Source organism: Streptopelia decaocto (genome assembly GCF_964273445.1).
Source record: "Streptopelia decaocto genome assembly, chromosome: 3".
Taxonomy (NCBI): domain Eukaryota; kingdom Metazoa; phylum Chordata; class Aves; order Columbiformes; family Columbidae; genus Streptopelia; species Streptopelia decaocto.
The window spans coordinates 3,640,764-3,661,814 of NC_138656.1; the positions used below are offsets into that span (position 1 = coordinate 3,640,764).

The 21,051-nt window shown below is 37.1% G+C and overlaps 1 protein-coding gene across 7 annotated transcripts in view; it reads right to left on the bottom strand.

Annotated features, from left to right (window-relative positions):
- USP34 (ubiquitin specific peptidase 34) overlaps positions 1–21,051 on the bottom strand; it is a 120,508-nt gene that overhangs the window by 71,958 nt on the left and 27,499 nt on the right. For 6 of the 7 annotated variants that reach the window (XM_082048245.1, XM_082048244.1, XM_082048248.1 and 3 more), the window contains exons 6-8: positions 17,450–17,517; positions 9,816–10,008; positions 5,713–5,774 (exon numbers count right to left, since the gene is read on the bottom strand). In XM_082048245.1, the coding sequence (XP_081904371.1) occupies positions 5,713–5,774; positions 9,816–10,008; positions 17,450–17,517 (323 nt within the window). The remainder of the gene's footprint in view (positions 1–5,712; positions 5,775–9,815; positions 10,009–17,449; positions 17,518–21,051) is intronic. The other variant, XM_082048249.1, reaches the window with a different exon arrangement.

Sequence of the window (21,051 nt, forward strand, 5' to 3'; positions counted from 1 at the left end):
TGGTCCAGCGGTTTTCCAGCTCCTTGATAAGCTTCCTCACTTTCAAATAGAGTGAACATCTTCACTCACAATTCCAGAACTTAATATGAAAAATAATAAACTGCCAGCCTATGAATAAATTAACCTCTGATTTCAGTTTGTGTATTGTCACTTATCCTATTTTTACTTTAATAATTAGCAGAAGGTCTATAGCCCAGAGACATTTCAGATACATCCAAGTTCATCAAAGCTCTATGAGTTCCAGGTTGCCCCAAAAAGCACAGCAATCTACAATAACTTTTTCTTAAAAGATTTAAAGTAAAATTTTCAATGTATTTCAATGCTGTTTAATTTCAGTTTTTAGTTATGTTAAAATTTCTGTCATATAGTCTGTATTTTTTGTCATTTGAAAGCACTTTTTCATAGAACAATTTGCAAATTATTATATGACTATTACTATACAATACCGCTACAATTCAGGCCAACTTAGCAAGAACTCCATTTTCAGTAAAAATATGCTCAAGTTTTCTTTTAAAATAAGTTTTTCAAAAGGCTATAGAAAAATTTCCTTCCTTCAACCTGAAGGAAATAGCGAGAGTGAAAAGCACACATTATGATTGAAGAATAGATATGCTTTTTCCTCTAACACAAAGGCAGTAGTACAAAGAACAGTCTTACAGGTTATATATCTAAGCCAGCCAGACCTTAGTAAAAACATTCACCTTGGTGATAACACATAGTAGCTATTTTCCATGGATTTAGTCACTTGCAAGGTGACCGACACACTCGACACCCCCCAACCGAACCAGCAGCAGTTTGGTCCAGGCTCCAGAGGAGGGAAAAGCCTGAGCTGCAGCCGGGCCAAGAACTCCTTTGGGAAACCCTCGAGGAAGCAGAACAGCAACTGAACACTGATAGGTTGGATACAATGAGTTTCATGCAGCCCTTGCCCACTGTGTGCAACCTGTCCCCATAGAAATCACTCGAAAACAACTCACAGCCCATCCTGCTTGGCGTATTTCCTCCACGCACTAAGTACCAGAGTGATCCTTGCCATCAAATTCTGTTAAGTTGTACTTTTCTTTAAGTGATCTAAACACTGCTCTGTGGCAAGCAGGAGTCTAAATCATTCATCTGCCACAGGACAGCAAGAAGAAAAGTCATTTAAAGAACTTGATACTCTCTATGAGCGTGTGTTGTCAGTGTGGGAGGAGAGTGAAGAACTAAAGGTAGCAGCTACTCAGTTTAATTGTCTCTAAATCTTTCTTGCACTAGAAATCTACACAACATATTGGGCTACATGACCTCTAGACTTTTAATTCATAGTCACCGTCAATTCATGCCTGTGGAAAATAACTGTTTTACTTCCAATAAATGGAATTCAAGCACTTTAGACGTTAGTTTCCCCAGGCATTCCATTAACCTGCAGGGAAGAGTGGAAGCTTCACAGTTTCTGATATAACCTGATGTTTGTGAACTGTACTTAGGAAAGCCGAGTACTAGAGCCTGAATTTTGTTGACTATTGTAAATAAAACCATCTGGAGGAAAACTACATATTTTCCTGGTAGGCCAATGAATGCCTCTCTATAAGAGGACTGGGTTAAAGTCCCAGAAACATTTTAATCTAAGGCTGTGGTGCAATACTTGGTAGCCACATGATGACCCAGATCCAGGAACAAATCCCACAGCAAAATACCCCTCACCCCCCCCTCAAGAAAACCTTATTTATCCAATCTGTGAATCATCAACACAATTCACACAGCTACAAAAACACACCAGCTCAGTACTGGGTGAAATACAACAGCAACATGACTGAAAAATGTAATGTACAACTTTGAAGGAAAAAAATGTAGCAATAAAACAAGCAGTTTGCAAAGGATGAAGACTAACGTTTCTTACCAAAATCACTCAAATAGCATCTACAACCTAACAATGGATGGGAAACACTGATCTCAGCTAGTTGGGATCAGAAACAGCAGGCACCTTCCCAACACACATTCGAGAACGTGTTTTTGTTTATGAGCACATATTTTCTTCTTACATGCTCCAAGCCCACGGCTCTGACTTGAATATTCATTAGATTACGGTGTATGCCACTAGAAAGGTGTACACCACTAGAAAGAAGCATTACTGAGCTGAGACAATCTGAAAAGATCCCTGGAATGTGTAACAGAGAGAGGGGAAGAGGCTTTTAAATGATGCTGTGGTAAATTCAGCTGGAGAGCTTGGACCAAAACTGAGAAAGCAAGAGTTAACACAAGCTAAGAGAACAGTGGTGAGGGAAAAAGCAATACAAAACTTGAAGTTTAATATCCCAATAAATAAAGAGACGGAAAAGAAAGGAGAAGAAATAGTCCAGATCTTTCTGTTCACTGGTGAAAGAAATTTTGGACACGTGAAATTACTCTGTAGGAAGCTTTTCAAGTGAGGCTAATCAAGTGTTTAAATGAAGCAGGAGGTCGTCTCAGCATCAACCTGCAACTCCAATTCTTGGCTGCCTGCCGAGTGAAGAGCAAAACAAAGTATCTCTTTACACATGTTATTTCTAGAAGCGGACAGTGTCCTCATTAAGGGGAAAACTACCACTTTTTCCTCTTGTGGGGCAAACAGCACCGAAAAAATCATCTTTCCCTCCCTGAAAGGCATGATCATTTTCACTAACCGACATCAGCAGAATAGTTTTAGTAATCACTATTCAAAGACTTGAAGACTCTTCTGTTCAGTCTTGTTATTTTTAGCTTTAATAGATTTCATACTCTTCAGTACCTTAGACTGCAAAGAATTTGATTCTATCTTAAGACCCGGGAATAGCTAAATTGAAAGTATATCTCCGAGGGATATTATGAAGTTGAGTCACTGAGACATTGCACATATCTGGACGATAAACATATTCAGTCACCACAAACCCTCAACCCTAGAGAAGACAGTTGAGTAAACTAAATCTAAAAAGACACACAAATATCTCCAGCTAGAAAACAGATTTCTCTGTCGCAGCTTTTCAAGCACAGGTTGTGAAATCCTGTGTTTTCCTACACAGAAGATGCTTTAGCTTGCCGTACCGCGGGAAAATTTGCAACCATGCAGATAAAGGAAGGAAGCTACTGTTGCAAAATGTTTGCTAAAAATTCCTGATGATATTTCCAAACAAAAGGGAAGAGCCAGGACCTACTGACAGCTCTTTTTTAAAAAATGAGATACCTCCCGCAAACCCACCTTATCAAGACACAGAAGGAGAAATCCCAAAAGCTGACAGTTCCAAACGCATCTGGAAAAGTCAAAAGACACAATGGGGATAACCAGACATCTTCCTTTGATAGATCTGCAGGGGCTACAAAGGTACAAAATAAACCTTAGACTTCCTTTCTCCACTAAGGAAAAGAAAATAGGAATGAAAAGCTTTCCTTTCGCTGCTCATTTAATCACTGCCAACTCCGTAAGCGCCTTCTCATCCAAAAACTTCTCATGAACAGGGTCTCTGATGAGAGGGAAGCTTTGTACTGAGCAAACTGTCCAAGTGAGACACTTTCCCCATCCTTCTGCACCAGCCTCTTGTGATTATTTGGCTGAAAGAAATCAACGATTTCAAAAGAGAGCTGAAGATGAGCAGCAATACTTGATGCTGATTTGTACCCAGCTTTTCAGGTAAAACACCAAAATGACTGGAATTCAGATTTTTTTTTAAAATCACACACTACAAAAGTGGCAAAGAAGGTCTCCTGTTCCTGCTGCATTCCTTTCCAATGACAGGCTGTTTACAGATGCCCTTGCCAAGAAAGTAATATCCCAATTGAGAATTTGACAATTTCCTTCAGCTTTAAAATAACTCTGATGTTCTTGCATAGCACATCTGCTCTTCCGCAGGGAAATTCAAGCCCCTTCTCTTTTTCCCCTGTTGATGACTTTCCTTTTTCACATTTGACACAGAAAACCAAACAGCTTTTTATCAGGTTTAATTGGCAGAATAACTTCTTGTTAGTGTTCCTTAATTAGTTACTACTAGTTAAAAACTATTTCATTCACAATGTGTTTCAGAAGATCAACTGAACAAGAAACAGCCCAGTTTAAGGTTTTCAACATGAAGTGAGGAGGAGAAGAAATGGCTAAAACTGAGGTTTGACAGGCCCAGTGTAACAATACACCATCATTGGCAGCGCAATATTGAAAATATCCCAACCAACCAAGCCACAAATATACTCAATGTGTTATGGTCCTGTAGTATCTACTCCTATTGCTACAGAACTAGAGGCTTTGGAAACAAAAAACCAAAACCAAACAGCATCTCCCAAGGCAATAAATAAACAAACAAATCAATAAATGTGTATTATATTAATATCATATTAACTCGAAGTAATAAATTTGTGTTTACATTTATTATGATGTGCAACTTTTAAAAATGTACATGAGCTTAATGACATTACACATTCAGGTTTCATCAGATCACAGTAAGATATTTCTGTCATACCTGACAAGAATTCTTTAATTTTCTGACACTATGTATCAAAATTTACTTTGAAATAAATGGATAGCACGGATTCATGTTCACCTACTGATTTGGCGATGAAGGACTGGAAAAAGTTGATCACAAGTGGTTATTTGTTTTGTATTCTCAAGGTATTTTCATACTGTTATGGAAGCAAAACTGCCCTACATTCTGATCCTTTAAAATACCAAACTATTAACATGAATTTCACTTCAAATAACTGAGTTGTTATATACCTGAAATCTACAATATTCTGGTTTTGACTGCTGCCAGTTTTCAATAAGTAGGTGTTAAAATAAAAGCATCTATAATAAAACTACCCCAAACTGCTGCTGTGACAAACTTCTCATTAACGAACAAAAGATAATGGAGAGTGAGACAGATACAACCCCCAAGATAAACATCAAGAGTATTATCACACCCCAAGATAAATGTAAAGAGTACAGGGCGTTTCAAAAGGATGGACCTAACATGTTACAATTACAGAAGAATTTACAAATGGTTTAATGAGTTAAAGTGTTAGTAACCTTTTTGCTCCGAAGTTTAATTCGTAGGCGGTTTGTGGTTGCCGTGATTCCAAATTGGGTCCATCTTTTTGAAACACTAGAATCCTAGATTTTGCATACTTTGCCAATTATTAAAAAACCCCAGTTATTTCAACGACCTAAAGACAGTTTCACCTAAATTCTAGGCGCTTCTAACATTAAGTTTAGAGTTCCAACAAAAATCAATACATTTCCTCACTAGAATACAACCCCACGCATCAACCTTCATGAAGATTTACGGGAATCTCCTTTAAACTTGTTAAACACGCCTGAATTATACAAATAAGGACTTTGAAGAAACACAATCAAGCATAACCTCATAGACTCGTGATGGCACGATGAGTCTTAGTTAATTAAATAATCAGGAGAAATGAGAAGACGGCAAAAATACTACTTGGATATGAATTAGCTGGTTCTTATTTATACATCACAATGGAGATAATGGCTGGTTATAGGTATTTATTATTTCAGCATCTACATTTTTCTAAAGGTTACCTTGACTCTTTTAAGACAGTAAAAAAAAAACAGAAACATTTAGAGATATGTTTAAAATCACCTTTTAAAACCACTTATTAACCCCCTGATTAGAATATGTCTAATAAATGCCTGGATTATCAGTACTCCCCACTGTGTATAATCCATAACAATACAGAAGAATTGCAATCATATAGCACACTTAAAATATTCAGAATAATGTTCCTACTTACGTTTCTGTGTCTGAAACTAACGACTCATTATTACACACATCATTGAAGGTATGAAGTTGGTTCTATAGTTAGAAAAAGGAAGAAAGAAATTAAAAATGTATCTAAATATTTTGTGAGGTAGTTTGACATCTAAAAATAGTATTAGCAACAGTAAACTGTTTTTTTCTATTATTTCAAATGCTTTTAAACAAATTGCTGTCACAAAAACTTTAACAGGCATTCTGGTAGTCAAGAGGGATCAATTATATTTTTAAACCAACCTTTCTTTCACTAAAGCAATGAAATGATGCTACAAAACTCCACCCACTCCAGAAATCAAACTCAAGTGTAGTAGTCATCAATTTGCACATGGGTTTTCACGAGATATAAACCACATACTTTGGTTTAGGGTGAGTTTCCCCATTATTGTAACACTTTCTATAACAGGAAAGATTTATTTTGTCACATTATCAGTGTTGAAAGTTGACAAAGTTGGAGAGTGAAAATTACATCTTTTTATATGAAACGAAGCTTTGAAAAGTATCCGAACTGATAAATTCAAGATAGGCCAGCAAAAAAAAAAGCCTTTTAAAGGTTTACATCTCTTTTCCACGCTTTCCATCAACATCATATTTCCAGATACAGAGATGGCTCTGTATCCAATTCCTTACATGTTCATAATATTTTAAAAATATTTAAAATTATGTAATAAAATTAATTTGTCATCTTGTTTTCCAAAAAAAAATAAAGCCACAGTAATCTGAATTTTTCAAATTCAAATTTAACTTGTTGCATAATTTCATCAAAATAATTACGTTTCTCTTTCTTGAAACAAGTTTGGTCCACGCACTCTGTAATTCGGGTGACACCCAATGTCCTGCAGTCTTTACGCAAAGATTTGTGTCTAATCTCAACAACTTGCATGGGAAGAAATGTTTTTGAAGAAACAAAATTGAAAATATGCACTAAAATTAGTGAGACATGAGAGCCTGATTACACAATTATTAATAGGTACGTTATTAATAGATACTTTGAAATGTAACATATTTAGTAGTGGAAAAACATGTGAAGAGAACGTCACTAAGAAGTTGTTATGACCAATTAGAATTGGGTCAAACACAGAAGGGAAAGTTCACTGGCTATTTGGAAAACTTACCCCCTAACCAAAAATGTTTTGAAAGGGATCAAAGAGTGAAAGTGTATTGAACTGTCACAATCATCACTTTGAAATCCATGGTCACAAGTTGATCCACATTTCCCATACAAAATCCTTATCCAAAGGAATTCTGACCAGAGGTGTTCTTTTTCATGTCGTAAAAATTGTTTGAAAATTCCAGTAATTTCAACTAAAGTCTCAGAATTCCGACACAACAGCACCATACAGAATTAGAGAATCACAGAATGTCATGGGTTGGAAGGGACCTCGAAAGCTCACCCAGTGCAATCCCCCCGCCGGAGCAGAAACACCCAGCTGAGGTTACACAGGAAGGTGTCCAGGCAGGTTGGAATGTCTGCAGAGAAGGAGACTCCACAACCCGCCTGGACAGCCTGGGCCAGTGTTCTGTCACCCTTACTGAGAAGAAGTTTCTTCTCAAATTTAAGTGGTACCTCTTGTGTTCCAGTTTGAACCCATCACCCCTTGTCCTACCATCGGTTCTCACTGAGAAGAGCCTGGCTCCATCCTCCTGACACTCACCCTTTATATGTCTGTAAACATTAATGAGGTCACCCCTCAGTCTTCCTCTTCTCCAAGCTCAAGAGCCCCAGCTCCCTCAGCCTTTCCTCACACGGGAGATGCTCCACTCCCTTCAGCATCTTTGTTGCTCTGCACTGGACTCTCTCCAGCAGTTCCCTGTCCTTCTGGAGCTGAGGGGCCACAACTGGACACAATATTCCAGATGCGGTCTCACCAGGGCAGAGTAGAGGGGGAGGAGAACCTCTCTGACCTACTGAGCACCCCCTTCTAATCCACCCCAGGTACCACTGGCCTTCCTGGCCACAAGGGCACAGTGTTACATGACCTTGTTCTCACTCACCTCCTAACATTTTTTTCACTTCATGTTCTGCTACCATGAAATGACAGAGGGAATGAAGTACCTTTTTTTTTTTTAACCACATATGAAACATTGGAAGAAGCTAAAAAGGCCTCGATTAATGTAACACAAATGTGTTAGTTAAGAAGCACAGCACAGGTATAAAGTCTTCAGCAAAGAAAACTGAAAATAAAATGGCATCTCCATAGTTTGTCTTATCTCAAGGTAATTCAACTTTCTACACAGGAAACCAATGCAAGAAGAAGAAATCCACACTGTTCAGGTATTACACTGGCTTTGTTTGGGAAAACTCTAATGATGTTGCATTTGCATTTTCACTGATTCACAGAACCAACTCAAAAGGAGTTGAAAAAATGAAGAAGGAAGGTTGGCCAGATCGGTTTTGAGCATTCATTTTCACATATTTAAGTTCATCTGTACCTGGAAGGACAGGAAAGGAATAGTAGAGGGGAAGGGTATTTTGGAGCTGAACAACCTCAACAGATGAATGGGAGATGAAATCAAAATGAAGCAAAGTAACAACAAAAATAAAGCTTCAGGTATATCTGGTTTATATTTTGCTGTTTTTTTCTGTAGCTATTTCCAACTTCAGATTCAGTTACTCAAGCTCCCACTTTGCTAAAATTAACTTTCATGTGTCTGTCTTCAACCTTGTTTTGTAAATAAGAACTTTAAGTCAGCTGATCTGACACATTATGTATATGCTGCTCTTCAAGGAAGGCAAGTCTATATTTGGTGGTAAGCAAATATCATCTCTGGATGCCATACAGCCTGTAGTCCGTGAGTCTCAAGAAGCTCCATGAAATTGAAAGGTTTAATTTTAGGGCTGGTCATAATAGCTGTCAGACAGGAGAAAAATATAATAATAATAAAATCTCTTGGTAGACACGAATCAACACCTCCATGCTACAAGACATTCATCTGTTTGCATTCACTGATATTTTTGGTCAAAGATTTCAGTCTCCACAAAGACAGCAAAAGTACATTTATCTTGCAAAAGGAACAATCAGGCAAGCCATACAAATAATTCTACAAACTCTATTTTAATCGTGATCTTGTGAGCTGAAATTAGAATCTGCATCTGAGTCAACTTTCCATGTGAATTTTCAGAAGAAACTTTTCTTTGAAATAAAGTCTATTTCGAAATGTTCACACCTGAAAATAAACTTGCTAAAAGTTTCCTTTGAATCTTCACATGTATTTGCAAAATGAAATGAAGAATTGCTTCAAGGCTAAATGCTTCACTTTAGGCAAATGAAAGTCCAGGGAAGAAAAACATTTTGCAGTTGCAGGTATCGTGGTTCTAAAGTCTTGAGTACAAAACAGGAACCTGAAATTGTGTTGGTTGGAAAGAACATTTTGATGAATTTACTTTGACAAGTTCTAGCCAAAGACATACGTAGAGAAAAGAAACTTTCAAGAAGTAGTCATGAAGGTACATCTGTAATACAGAAGGTTGTGTGAATATACTAAGGAAGCTGAACTACGTGACATTTTATTTACAAAGAGGCCAGAAAAGTTCAGTGCAGAGGCAGGTAAAGTTTCTGTCGATTTTGGTTCAGATTTCACATTCAAAGTTGCACAGACCTGGCAATTAAAATGGTTCCAGTCCTCTGCTAATGAATGGGGAAATGCTCTCAAGCAACAGACTACACTAAATAAACAGGAAAAAGAGGTGTGTACAATACAAAAAAGCAACTAATTACAGCAGAACCAAGACACTGTAAAGGTAAAAACGCAAACAGGTTGAAAATAAATGTAGCCATGTCACGGGACTAACCTCCAACACAGCTGTCACAAAAAATGGTTATAAGAGTTTTGTTTAGCATGGTAAATTGTTTGGGGAACGTGTTACAGTTCCATATGCTGCAAACATAACTGTCATTTGCACTTATCTCTCAGTGAACCCTCTATTCACACTCATCACTTTAATTTCCTAAGACTGCATCTAAGAGGATTCTGCTGTTTTCCCACATTAAAAAAGCCCCCCTGAAAACAAGTCTATAACTCATGAAACACAAAAAGAAGCATTTCTTCTAAATAATATTTATATTTTTAAAAAGTTCTTACTGTTATTTGACTCAGCCCAGCCAATCTCATGGTTAGAGTTGGAGACATAAAGTATTTAAACGCAAGATCAAGACTTTCTTTATCAAAACACAAGGCTGTATCCAATGGTTCTTTAACTGTGCTCCACATTAAATCTGCCATGTTCCGGGCTGCACTCTGTCGCAACTCCTGGTCTGAAAGTTTACATAAATACCTAGAATAAATTACAAATGGAAGAAAAAAAGGTATCATTCAAAATGGAACATTCTTGGAACACCATCTTGATTATAGCAAATATATATTTCCAATCCTCTAAGAGTACTAAGCCTTTAAACACCAGTATCAAAAGTGGGCAACATTTAAAAGAAAACACCAAGGAAAAACAGAATTGTGCATAGTATTTTAAAATGTAAATAAATCTCTTATTTTAAACCTCTTCAGATTTCTTTAATTCCACAAAATGACAGAAAAACCATGGAGTTCTTCAGAAATGTAGGTTAGAAGCCGAAAGCTCAGATCTGTTCCATGGGAAGGCGCCCTCTCCCCGGACAGCTGCATCACGTTCATTTACTTATTTAAAACTGAAGTGTCACAATCCACTTAGCACATTAATATACTTTCAAATTGAACTTCTGGAAAGAGCATCAGTGGATGACAAATAGTTCGCTCTGACAGTGAGAATACCCTGAAGATTAATGTATCCTTGTTTGTGGTTTCAGTCACAGAGCAGAAAAACTTTGAATTGCGCAATCGCATTCTGATACAATTGGAGTAAACGCGGTGCATGCACATTTCTGCCATTGACATATGCAATCTGTGCTGTACATCAGCACTCCCCGTGCCACTGATTTCGCAACAGGTTCGTACATGAACACATGCCCAAATTCTTTCTCTTCTTGACTGTAATTCTGATCCTTAAGGACTCAGGAGAAGCATCACCAAGGAAGCTTCTAGAGAAACCAATAATACTAAAGAATTTTAAACTGCTATGTTCTTCTTACTGCAGACACCTTAGGTAAAGGGTCATCTAATTGTGCACAGTAAGTCTTAATACAGATGTTCTCTGCAAATGGGAGGCTGAAGAAATAATCATTTGTAAGAACTAATTGACAGAATCCAGCGCAACCTCAGCCTTACCTAAGAAACTACAACATCAAGATGTACCAGGAAAACCTGCACTGAAATGCCTGTAAAGTTCACACATAAAACAGACACAGTCGAGAATTTCTTCTAAACTGAACGCCTAAGAGAAAAATGTTTAAGAAACAAGCTTGAAAATAATCAAGCAGTTAAAGATTACACAGTGAAAGGTACATACACACAAGTTTAGCATCATTATTTTTTTTCTGCTGTACTTCAGCATTTTGAAGTTTCAACTACATCCAAGCTATATTTAACTACACAAAAATGCATTAAAAATCCATTTGTTTGACAGCCTAAGCTTGGATCTGTCCTTGGAGACTGGCCAAATAGATGCACGAATCTTTTAAACACAGGAGATATTAAACTACACTTAACTTGATTTATGCAGCATTCCTTTGCATTTACGTCATATAAACATTAGTAATTTTTTTTTTAAGAGCAAAAATACAGGCCCTGACTTTTATTTAGATTGAGGCCCTTTTTCACAGCTCTTGTGAAGAGGCCTTAAAATAAACACACTTACACAACACTTAACATTGTCAAACACAGAAAAGAGACTTCAGTGCAAATAATCACAGAGACGGTAGATCTATGATAGAAATCACAGATAAGTAAGAGTAGGACAAAAGAAGGACCAAATCCTTCACTGTTATTAATTGTGAACTTTGTCTGGTCACGCGGAGCACCAGAAATCGGATCATGGGAAGAACGTCATGTGTCTGTGCTATGAATTCTAAACAAAAGTAGCATCAAGAAGAGAATATCCATTTGAAAATGTTCAGGAGCAAAGCAGAACAGTGAACTACCTTTAACCTACAGACAGGTGAGAGGAGTTACACTGATAAAAAAATGCAGTGGTCCATGTTAAAACATAATATCTCAATATAAAGATCAGCAACCTCAGACCAGTTTTTATCTCCTCATTTTCATAGGCAAACCATATTCAGCCCTAGTTCCCAAAGCTCTTCAGTGTTCATGATGCACATCAAGTCATACTCAACTGTTTTGTGACGCATTTCTAAAGGTCTCAAGGTGTTAAAATAAATGATATGAATTTTCTCATTCTACATATGACAGACAACGAGTGCTTGTATGTGACAGACAGGTGGGAACGGACATAGATCTACCTATAGAGAAAGAAGGGTGATTTTGTGGTGTCACTCAATTTCTGTAACAGGACTTTCACCTGAAATCTTCCTCACACTAGAAAGTTTGGAGAAGCAACTATACTAATCAAGTTTACATAACAAAACGTTTTTTATTTTAATGCAACAGTATCAGTATAAACCTACTTTCATTCATAAAATTCACACCACAACATTTTTAAGGTTCTTTCAGCATGTTTACTGTATTTAGTCCAAATGTGAATCAGACTCGTGTCATGTTTTCTGTATTATAATACAGAAATACAGAAAAAACTATAGTTTCATTAAGAGACAGCGTTTAAAAAAAAAAAAATCCCACTTTATAATAACTGAAACTACCGTGTAGTTGCATTTTCACAGCTACAGACATATTTCAACAGGATAATCTGTTCTGCCAAGGCCCTAAAGAAAGCTACAGAGAAAAGACCCCTTTTTACTCGTTAACCTGCATTGTAGGTTTTTTTAATGCACCTGGGTTATTCTAACCAGGCACAAATGTAGAAGGCAGCAAACTTGTGTTTATAACTCCATTTACACCAGAAAATTTACTGGCTCTACTACACTGGTCATAAATCAAATATGATCATAGCTTTGCATCCAGGATTAAAACTATAGAAACTTGCCGAGTAAGCCAAGCCTCATTTTTATTGTGAATACAGCAGCCTAAGCCCATCTGTATCACTAAACTAGGCTCATTTTATGCTTTTACCAGTAGAACGTTGTTATTATTAACAAACAAGACACCTTTAGCTAACTCTGGCAATTAACACACACCTTTCTTTACACTCAATAACTGTAAACTTGCTGCATTGCCTTACATAAGAACAATGATACTGGAGCAAGGCAGAAGGTCTGTTTAGCCCAAAATATCATTATCATTCCCTGCTTGTCTTGGTATCACTTGTATAACAGCCACTTCCCCGTCAAAAAAGAATCCCAGACTATATCTCTCCTCCTATCAACATCATTTTTTACCTCCTACCTTCTTCATCACCCTTCCTATCACCTAGGTAGTTCTGTTATTATCTCTGTGAGATGGAACCATCTGAACTGTATTTAATATATAAATGTGAGTATGTGACTGATTCAACATAATGGCTTACTAATGGCTTCCATTCTACCCTTCATTATTTCTTTTAATTCCTAAATTCTTGTCATTTTGATTCTGATGAGCATTAAGTCTTAGAGGAACATAGGAACAATACTTCAGGATCTGTGCGATCTAGTAAATCTGACATTTTTGCCTAAACAAGACTTTTGGAAAGAAATATACATATGCATAAGGGATAGTCTATATATATATACACATAGGATCTGTCCTGCCTGCCAGGCATACTTCATCAGTAAGTATATATTATATACATTTAAGCAAACATACACATTAATTTAAAATAAATCAGTTTTAGTCTAGTGAAACTATTTAAATTTGCTCTATTTGGGGATAGAGAGAGTTCAGCTTTAAACGTGCAGTCCCATGTTAATGTAATGCTTACAGTCACATCTTATGCTTCAAGACTGAAGCTACTCAGCTGTGAAATCATCTTTTTTCCCTTAATATGGCTCCTTTGGACCACAGCTGCAAAAGGGACATGAGGCAGAATGAGTCAGAGCCCCTCAGTGATATGAAGAATTCACTTAAGTGTCTGGCTATTGTCTCCTGACTTGCCCATCCTTTTCACCTACAGCATCAATTTGCAGCTTTTTGGAGAAGTGAAGTATTTTTTCCAATGGAAAACTCCAAGGCTTATTACAAGAATGTTTCATGACATTTAGTAGCAAGGAGTAGTCTTGGGCACTCCCATAAACCCCAAATTTGTAAGAAAAATCTTTTTAAGCAGAATAATTTGAATTCTTCCAGCTGCATTCTCTTTCTCCCTGTGTTCCACAGGAAGCACCGCGGATCAACAGTCTGTTTGGAACTTCCAGTTCCTCTGCGTATCCCAGTGCCATGTGTGTGCCCTGTGCCAAGACTGCACAGCTGACACATCAGCAGCCGCCACCGGCAACTTCCCCTCAATGTGCCTGAGCACGGAACATTCTCTTTCTCCCAAACTGGGGCAGAGACACAAATCCTTCATAAAAAAATCTCTCAAGATCCATCTTGGAGCGGAAGAGAGGAAAAAGGGAGGCGAGGAAAAAGGGTTAAATATGATACTGGTCAGCACTAATGCTACACATAGCTCAGGTGTTACCAAAGGAACATTAAGCAGGTGATATCAACTGTGATGTTGGAGAAAGAAGGGTTTTAGGTCTTTTCCTTCACACTATCCAGCACTTTTTGGTGGTTCATAGAGACACTTACAACATCAGACATACGACTTTATCTCTTCTCGTAAAACTGGACTTCATTGCTAGTCACTTTCTAAAAGCACAGAACTATTCATGACACTTTTAATCAACATCTTGCCACTGAAAAAACACTGTCCTCAAAACACCACTGTTTCCAGCTCCTGCTCTCTTGAGGCATTCGATATCTGCAACCACGGAGAGCATCCCTCATCTCTGACCTCCAGGTGGAAATCAGCTGGAACCAATGTTTTTTATGAAGAGACATCATCAACAACTTACTCTCATTTACAACTGCAATAAGCTATGACTTCTATTCTTGACTCGCTTTGTCAGCGAGTCTCTTATTTCATGAGAATTTTGAAATTTGAAATGCAGAATTCTAAGGTATTAGGACCAGTAAAAGCTTCTTGCTGAAGAGGTCAAAATTACTTTGCTTCTTTACTGAACACATGTCCTTTATTTCTTTCCTAAACTGCTCAAAATCACAGAATCATTTTGGTTGGAAGAGACCCTCAGGATCATCGAGTCCAACCATAACCTGACTAACTCTATCATTAAACCACGTCTCTAAGAACCTTGTCTAAAAACATACGCCCTTCAGAGACAAGATACGATTGCTAGTGCTCCATTCCCCAGGCAGAAAATAACATTTATTGGTCTTTTTTCTTGGTAGCAGCAGTAACAACATATTGTGTCCGTGATCTTTACAAATTCCAGCAGTCTCCTCTACACAAATACACACTTTGCTATTCATTTCATCCACTCCTAGTAGAAATAACCACAGAACAAGAACATAAAGGTTAACCTCATCTGATGAAAGATGCTGCTAAGATGCCAGTCAGGTGATCCCTTTCTGCTTATGCTGATCAGCACTCCAAAAAGCAATTCTTGCAAGGAGCTGACATGAACAGCAACTCGAACTAACAGTCAGTTAGAGCCCCAAGAGCTCATTCTACACTAACACTCTCTCCAAGCACACTTTCTTGCTTGACATAGCAGCAGAAGCTATTTGTTTCAAGCAGGATTTGTTTCAAAGGTGCTGTGCTACTCTGCCCCAGATTACATTGCCTTTTTTTTAGTAAAGTAAGAAGCAGATGGAGACCTAGAGACCCAAGTGACAAGACAAGATCTCTAAGCTTGACAACCACATGGGATGAGCTGCATATATCAAGAAAGTCATTTTTTACCAAAGGCATCTGTGTTAACTTCTGTTCCATATAAAGGGATGGCACTAGGGATTATTCTTCTCAGATGGCCTCCAAGCTTTATGTCCCACTCTGTAAGTGCATCTTCCCAAAGCAAGCTTTGGATTTAATGATGTTGAGAAATCCCAGATTTCCCCTCAGGATTAGGTGGTGAAAAAGGGAACTAGGAGAACATTCCCTTCCTTCTCTAAAGAGGTGTTTTCCATAGGTATATCCTGTATCAATATTCCCATTCAGTTTCACATGAACATATTGTGAATGCTCAGAACAGACATCAAGGGCATGATTTATGGCAAGAAGCTGCTCCATAAATCACTTTTTAAACCAGATGCAAATATTCTATGAATAAAGTAAAGGAGAAGAGATGAGAATACAGGGAAAAATCTTCCGTTCATTCCAGTGACACTAATTACACGTGCAGTTAAAAAACAGAAAATGCTTTAAGAATTACAGGATGACAAACAAGTGAGGATTAACAGCAAAGACTGCTGGCTGCGTTATTTTGTCTCACTCAAGTTCCTTCTTATCAGCCTCTCTCTAATTGTTGATCCTTCAATGTTCTTTATAATTTCCATACACTGGAAGAAGATGGGCAAGACTCATGCACAAAATTCCCAGATACACGAACAACCATTAATGGAATATGTACAGAGACAAGAACCTGGAGATCCTCTGCCTGTCCTTCCTAGACTGCTTCATGATTGATAATTACATTTATAAGATTTTGAAGATAACATATCAGCATGAAAGGAGTACACACAGCTGTGGTTTGTTTTAATAAAAGATCAGAATACTTTCTCTTTGCTGATATCATCTGGGTAGAAACCATGTTATAACAAGATAGAGCGATAGCCAAGCCACTACTGAAATTTTTGCAGTCAAAACTCTTTACAGTTAAAACCAGAACACATTAAAATCCGAAACACAGTTCTGAGCCTCACTGTTCTGTGCACTTTTTAATTGCCCATGTCACTATTTCTGTTGAGTGTGATTTTCTCCTGGTGTAGTTAAGACAATACAGTCTGTAAAGGCACATGTACTGCCATCAGGGAAGTAAGCTACAGTCAGCATAAGCAGAATTCTAACATGACGCTTACAGAAAATCCAGCGCCTTGGAGGAGCTGTGGGGCCATACGAGGGCAGTGGCCTTTGAGGTCGTCTGCACCAGGAAAGTTTAATGTTGGGTCACTGGGAGGAGAACCAGCTGTGACCACCCTCCACCGCCAGGCAGATACACATACGCAAGATAATTTCATCAGTAGGTCATTGGATATTTTTCTATTGTCCTGAGAAAGCAAATAAAAATCAAACTGCCTGTATAATTAAATATCTTTGTAAGTATTTTAATTTTGAAGTGTTTTTCACGATAGGCAGCTTGATATAAAGAAAATCTTTGGGGCTGGATATATTTAGACACATAAAAGTGCGAGTAGACTTTTGATCACACTTCAGTTCCTGCCAGCTGGAAATACAGAACATTGAAACGGGAAGCAGTGTTAAAACTCAGTATATGAAATCTCAATGACTACATATTGCTCTTCTTCTTACATTGTCTCGTTGCAATTTTTACATAAACTTTTATCAAGATATTGCGGTACGTGGAACTGTATTACACTTGAACCTGACACGACATGTCAGAATGGGGCTGGATGTCACACTAAAAATGCCATTAACGAGATTGATCAGATTGATACTGAAATCAGAGAGACGTAAGGAGCTGCCCAAACTAACTCTAAACATTACCTTCACTCCCCTTGCTGAAATGATACAGTCAGAGCAACAACTTGAACAATTAAAAGTGTATCAGCTGACATTAGAAATAGGTGCTGTCAAAAAGTCCCACCAGAAAAATTCTTAAATTAAAAAAAATTACCTGATAACATAAGTCCTAAAGGGTATAATGTGCTGCATGACAGCAGGGATGTGAAGCCATATTCTGATCTATAATGCAAAAACATAAATAGATAAAAATTTCATTAATGACATTTAATGAGAATGGTAAAAAATGAAATATTGCTGGTACATTTACACATGCAACCCCACTGTAAAAAAAAGGCTTTGTTGTTGTTTTTCATTCAACTTCAATTCTTTCAACTTCTTAATTTTCTAATTTTCAAAGCTGTTATCTGAGGAATATTTCTGTGACTTACAAACAGGAGTTGCATCTTTTCTTCTAGTGACTGGAAAACATAAACTTTGTACAAATAGTATCATATTGCCCACATGTCTCATTTCTGAATTTTCTGCAGTTTCTTGCAGGAAAAACTGCTACTCAGCCTTCTGGATTTTCTTCTTCCTTTAATGTCTACAGGAAAATTACTCCATGCTTTCTGTTCCTTGCAAATCTCTGCTAAATCAAGTAGAATTATTTGAGTTGTGTTGATGTTTTGCTTCGTAGGGCTTATATATTCTATAAAATAGAACTATGTTTCATAACCGGTGATTAAGCACAGTTTTTTTACTACCATATTCGCATTCCCATATTTACCATTCTGCCTTGACCACTGTATGCAGGAAGAAAATGTGCACAGAGAAGAAAAAGCCCTGAAACAGCTATTTACCAGTGCTGTGAGGAAAAGAGGACCGACCAAACTACTTACACAAGCAAAGTTAGGAGTTCCGTCTGCATTTCAAAAAGGAATGCTGAGCCTGTTAAACCTGTTACAGAAAGACAACTCCGTGCCAGGTAAGGGATGGAGCACAGGTGAAACATCAGCAGCTGTTGCTACTACTCACAGCATTTTAATCATGTGTGCACACAAATCTGGGGAATAGCCAGTGCTGTCAGTCACTCAAAGTTGCCATGTCAATCTACATCTCCACGTTCGGTCTTAAAAGAATGTTTAACCTTTGCAACTGATGCAATAAATTCTGACTAAGGGTTAAATTCTCACCAGGAAAATTCTGCATCCAGAAAAACTGTATCACTAGTATTTCTTTTAAACATTTCTGGAACTAGCCAAGCAACTTTGTGAGTCAGTTCTGAAAAAGAATACTTTCAGACTTACTTTTTACAATGCAACTACCACTACACAGTAACAATACTAACCTACTTCACAAGACAAACCCGTCAAATCTTCACATTGCAAAAAAAGATCATATTTGGAATAAGCTATGGCAGTCTCCAGAAGAAAAGAATGCTAACATCCCAAAGATAGAAAGTGTAACTAGCAGCTGCTTGTTCTAGAAACAGGAATTAAATAACATTTTGACAAGGAATTGCAAGGATGTCAAAGAATAAGAATAGGACGTGTTTTTATAATTTGGCTTTATAGCTTTCATTGTTCATAGTAATTTTCAGTCTATATTAATTCAAACTTCGGAAGCCATTTCATTCATCTGTGTACTTGCATTACATACAACCTGCATCCGCAGAATTGAATTAATAGATAATTTTACATATCATAAATATATTTTTCACTATGGACTCAAATATTAACAAATTATTTAAATAAAGTGACATAAAATAACATATATAAAATCACATTTAAAATCCACAGCTTTCGTCATGCTTTTTTTTTTGCTTCCACCTGCTTTTAAGATAAAGTATTTACTGCATCTGTTCTATTCTCAGGATTCAGAGGTGGTTTTTTGTGTTAGTTTTTTTTTTAATTTGCTTTTTATCAGAGGTAATTAATCTCTATAAAGTAGAGTGTCTTTTAACAGTTTTTACTCCTGACTTAATTTCTGAAGGTTCATACAGCAAAATTAAACCAACATCTTGGAAACCATCAGCATTATCGCAATTAATTCATGCCCACTGAGAGGGCAGTTATTCCTCCGCAACATCCACAAAACTGCAATGACACAGAATATTTGCTGCCTCTCTTATCACAAACAAGCTTTTCTGACAAAGACATTCACTCAAACCAGATTTGCGGGATAAAAATATCCAAGGAAACATCTTCTCAGTAATTTTCATGTCCTCTACATAAAGGAGACACCAGTAATCATAAACAAGTAGCTCAGTTCCCCACAGACCTTGCTAATTTGTGGTGATGGTCTTATCTTACACGCACCTGTAGAGTGCACTTAATGAGATATTCTCCTTCCTTTGTGGAAGAAGCAGTGCAAAAGTTGAATGTTACTGGTTGTTAGCAAACGATTTCTTTGATTTCGGTTTATTATTTCCAGCTTCACCTGTTCTACTCCCTGGAGCTTACTACTGAGTCGGATTTTTGGATGAGAAATTGATTGGCTCATTAACACTACAATCTTTCTGAAAATATTTTTGAAACATTTAAGCTAGTTGTTAAACAACTCATTCATCTCACAGACTTTAAAATAAATTCCAGTGTGGACATTTCTTTAGAATAAAGGCTCCTTGCCTGCAATTCTCCAGAGTTAGTACAACTGTGAACGTGTATTTAACAGCTATTGTACACTCTGGTTCTGGCTTTACAGGTTGTGAACCTGTTAACAGTTGACATTGCAGAGCTGTTCACTGGGCTACTATCAACAGGGTCATTCATCAATTTCCCACTATCTATACATCCTATAAACTGAAATGCATTGGGAGAAAACCAAAAGCAACCTAGCAGAGCTCTTAGTGAGATTACCATCATTTTGCTTGCAAAAAATACAGTTTTGTGAATGCTTCTAATTGTTTTATTGGAGTTTGGTCTATCATTTCACAAATCATCAGAAGCATGTATTAAATTATTTATATTTACCTAAGTTATATGAATTACATAGTGAGATGATATAAAAAGAAATAGGGAAAGAGAAACATTGCATCAAAATTAGATGCTTACGCACCACTGTAGAGGTTGAGAACTTTTATTTTCTTTTCTTTTTAATGTCGGCAGGGTAAAATGTATTTTGTCCAAAAAATTAGCTGCCTCATTTGGAATTAATAAACATATGGCATTTGAAAGTCAGAAGCACTGCTGACAAGTACACTGAGTGACACGAAAATGCAGGAAGTGTATGAATAAAGCGCATTACACGTAAAACCTTTTCTTACACTTTCTGTAGTGAAGTAACAGATAAAATCTAAGGATAAAAATTTCTCAAAAGCAGTTTTCCTATAACTCACACAGATTTTCCAGCAAAGCCAGAGAGAGTTCAAAAGAAAGATTCTAGTTGAATGGTAAAAGATACATTGCTGAAAGAGGCTGAAGAAACAACACTTGTATTAGTCATGGCTTGGGTTGAATTTCATTTTATCTGGCAGGTTTAACTGTTGCGTTCATCTAAAATAGCCACAAGAGATAGCTAAATGTATTACCCTCTAGAACAAAAGATAAATGCAAAGTTGCTAAGTAATTATCTGAAAGGAGAAACTTTGCAGAGAAGTATTTTGGGTTAGAGCACATCACTAAGAATAAAGAAAATAAACAGTTTCTGTGGAGAAAAAGAAAGACTTCAAAAAAGGACAAAGAAGGAAGGTAGATACAGTTTATAAACATGCACTGGTATGGGGTAGCTAGGAAATGGGATCTGCAGTCAGAATATTTGTTGAAAAATAAAAAT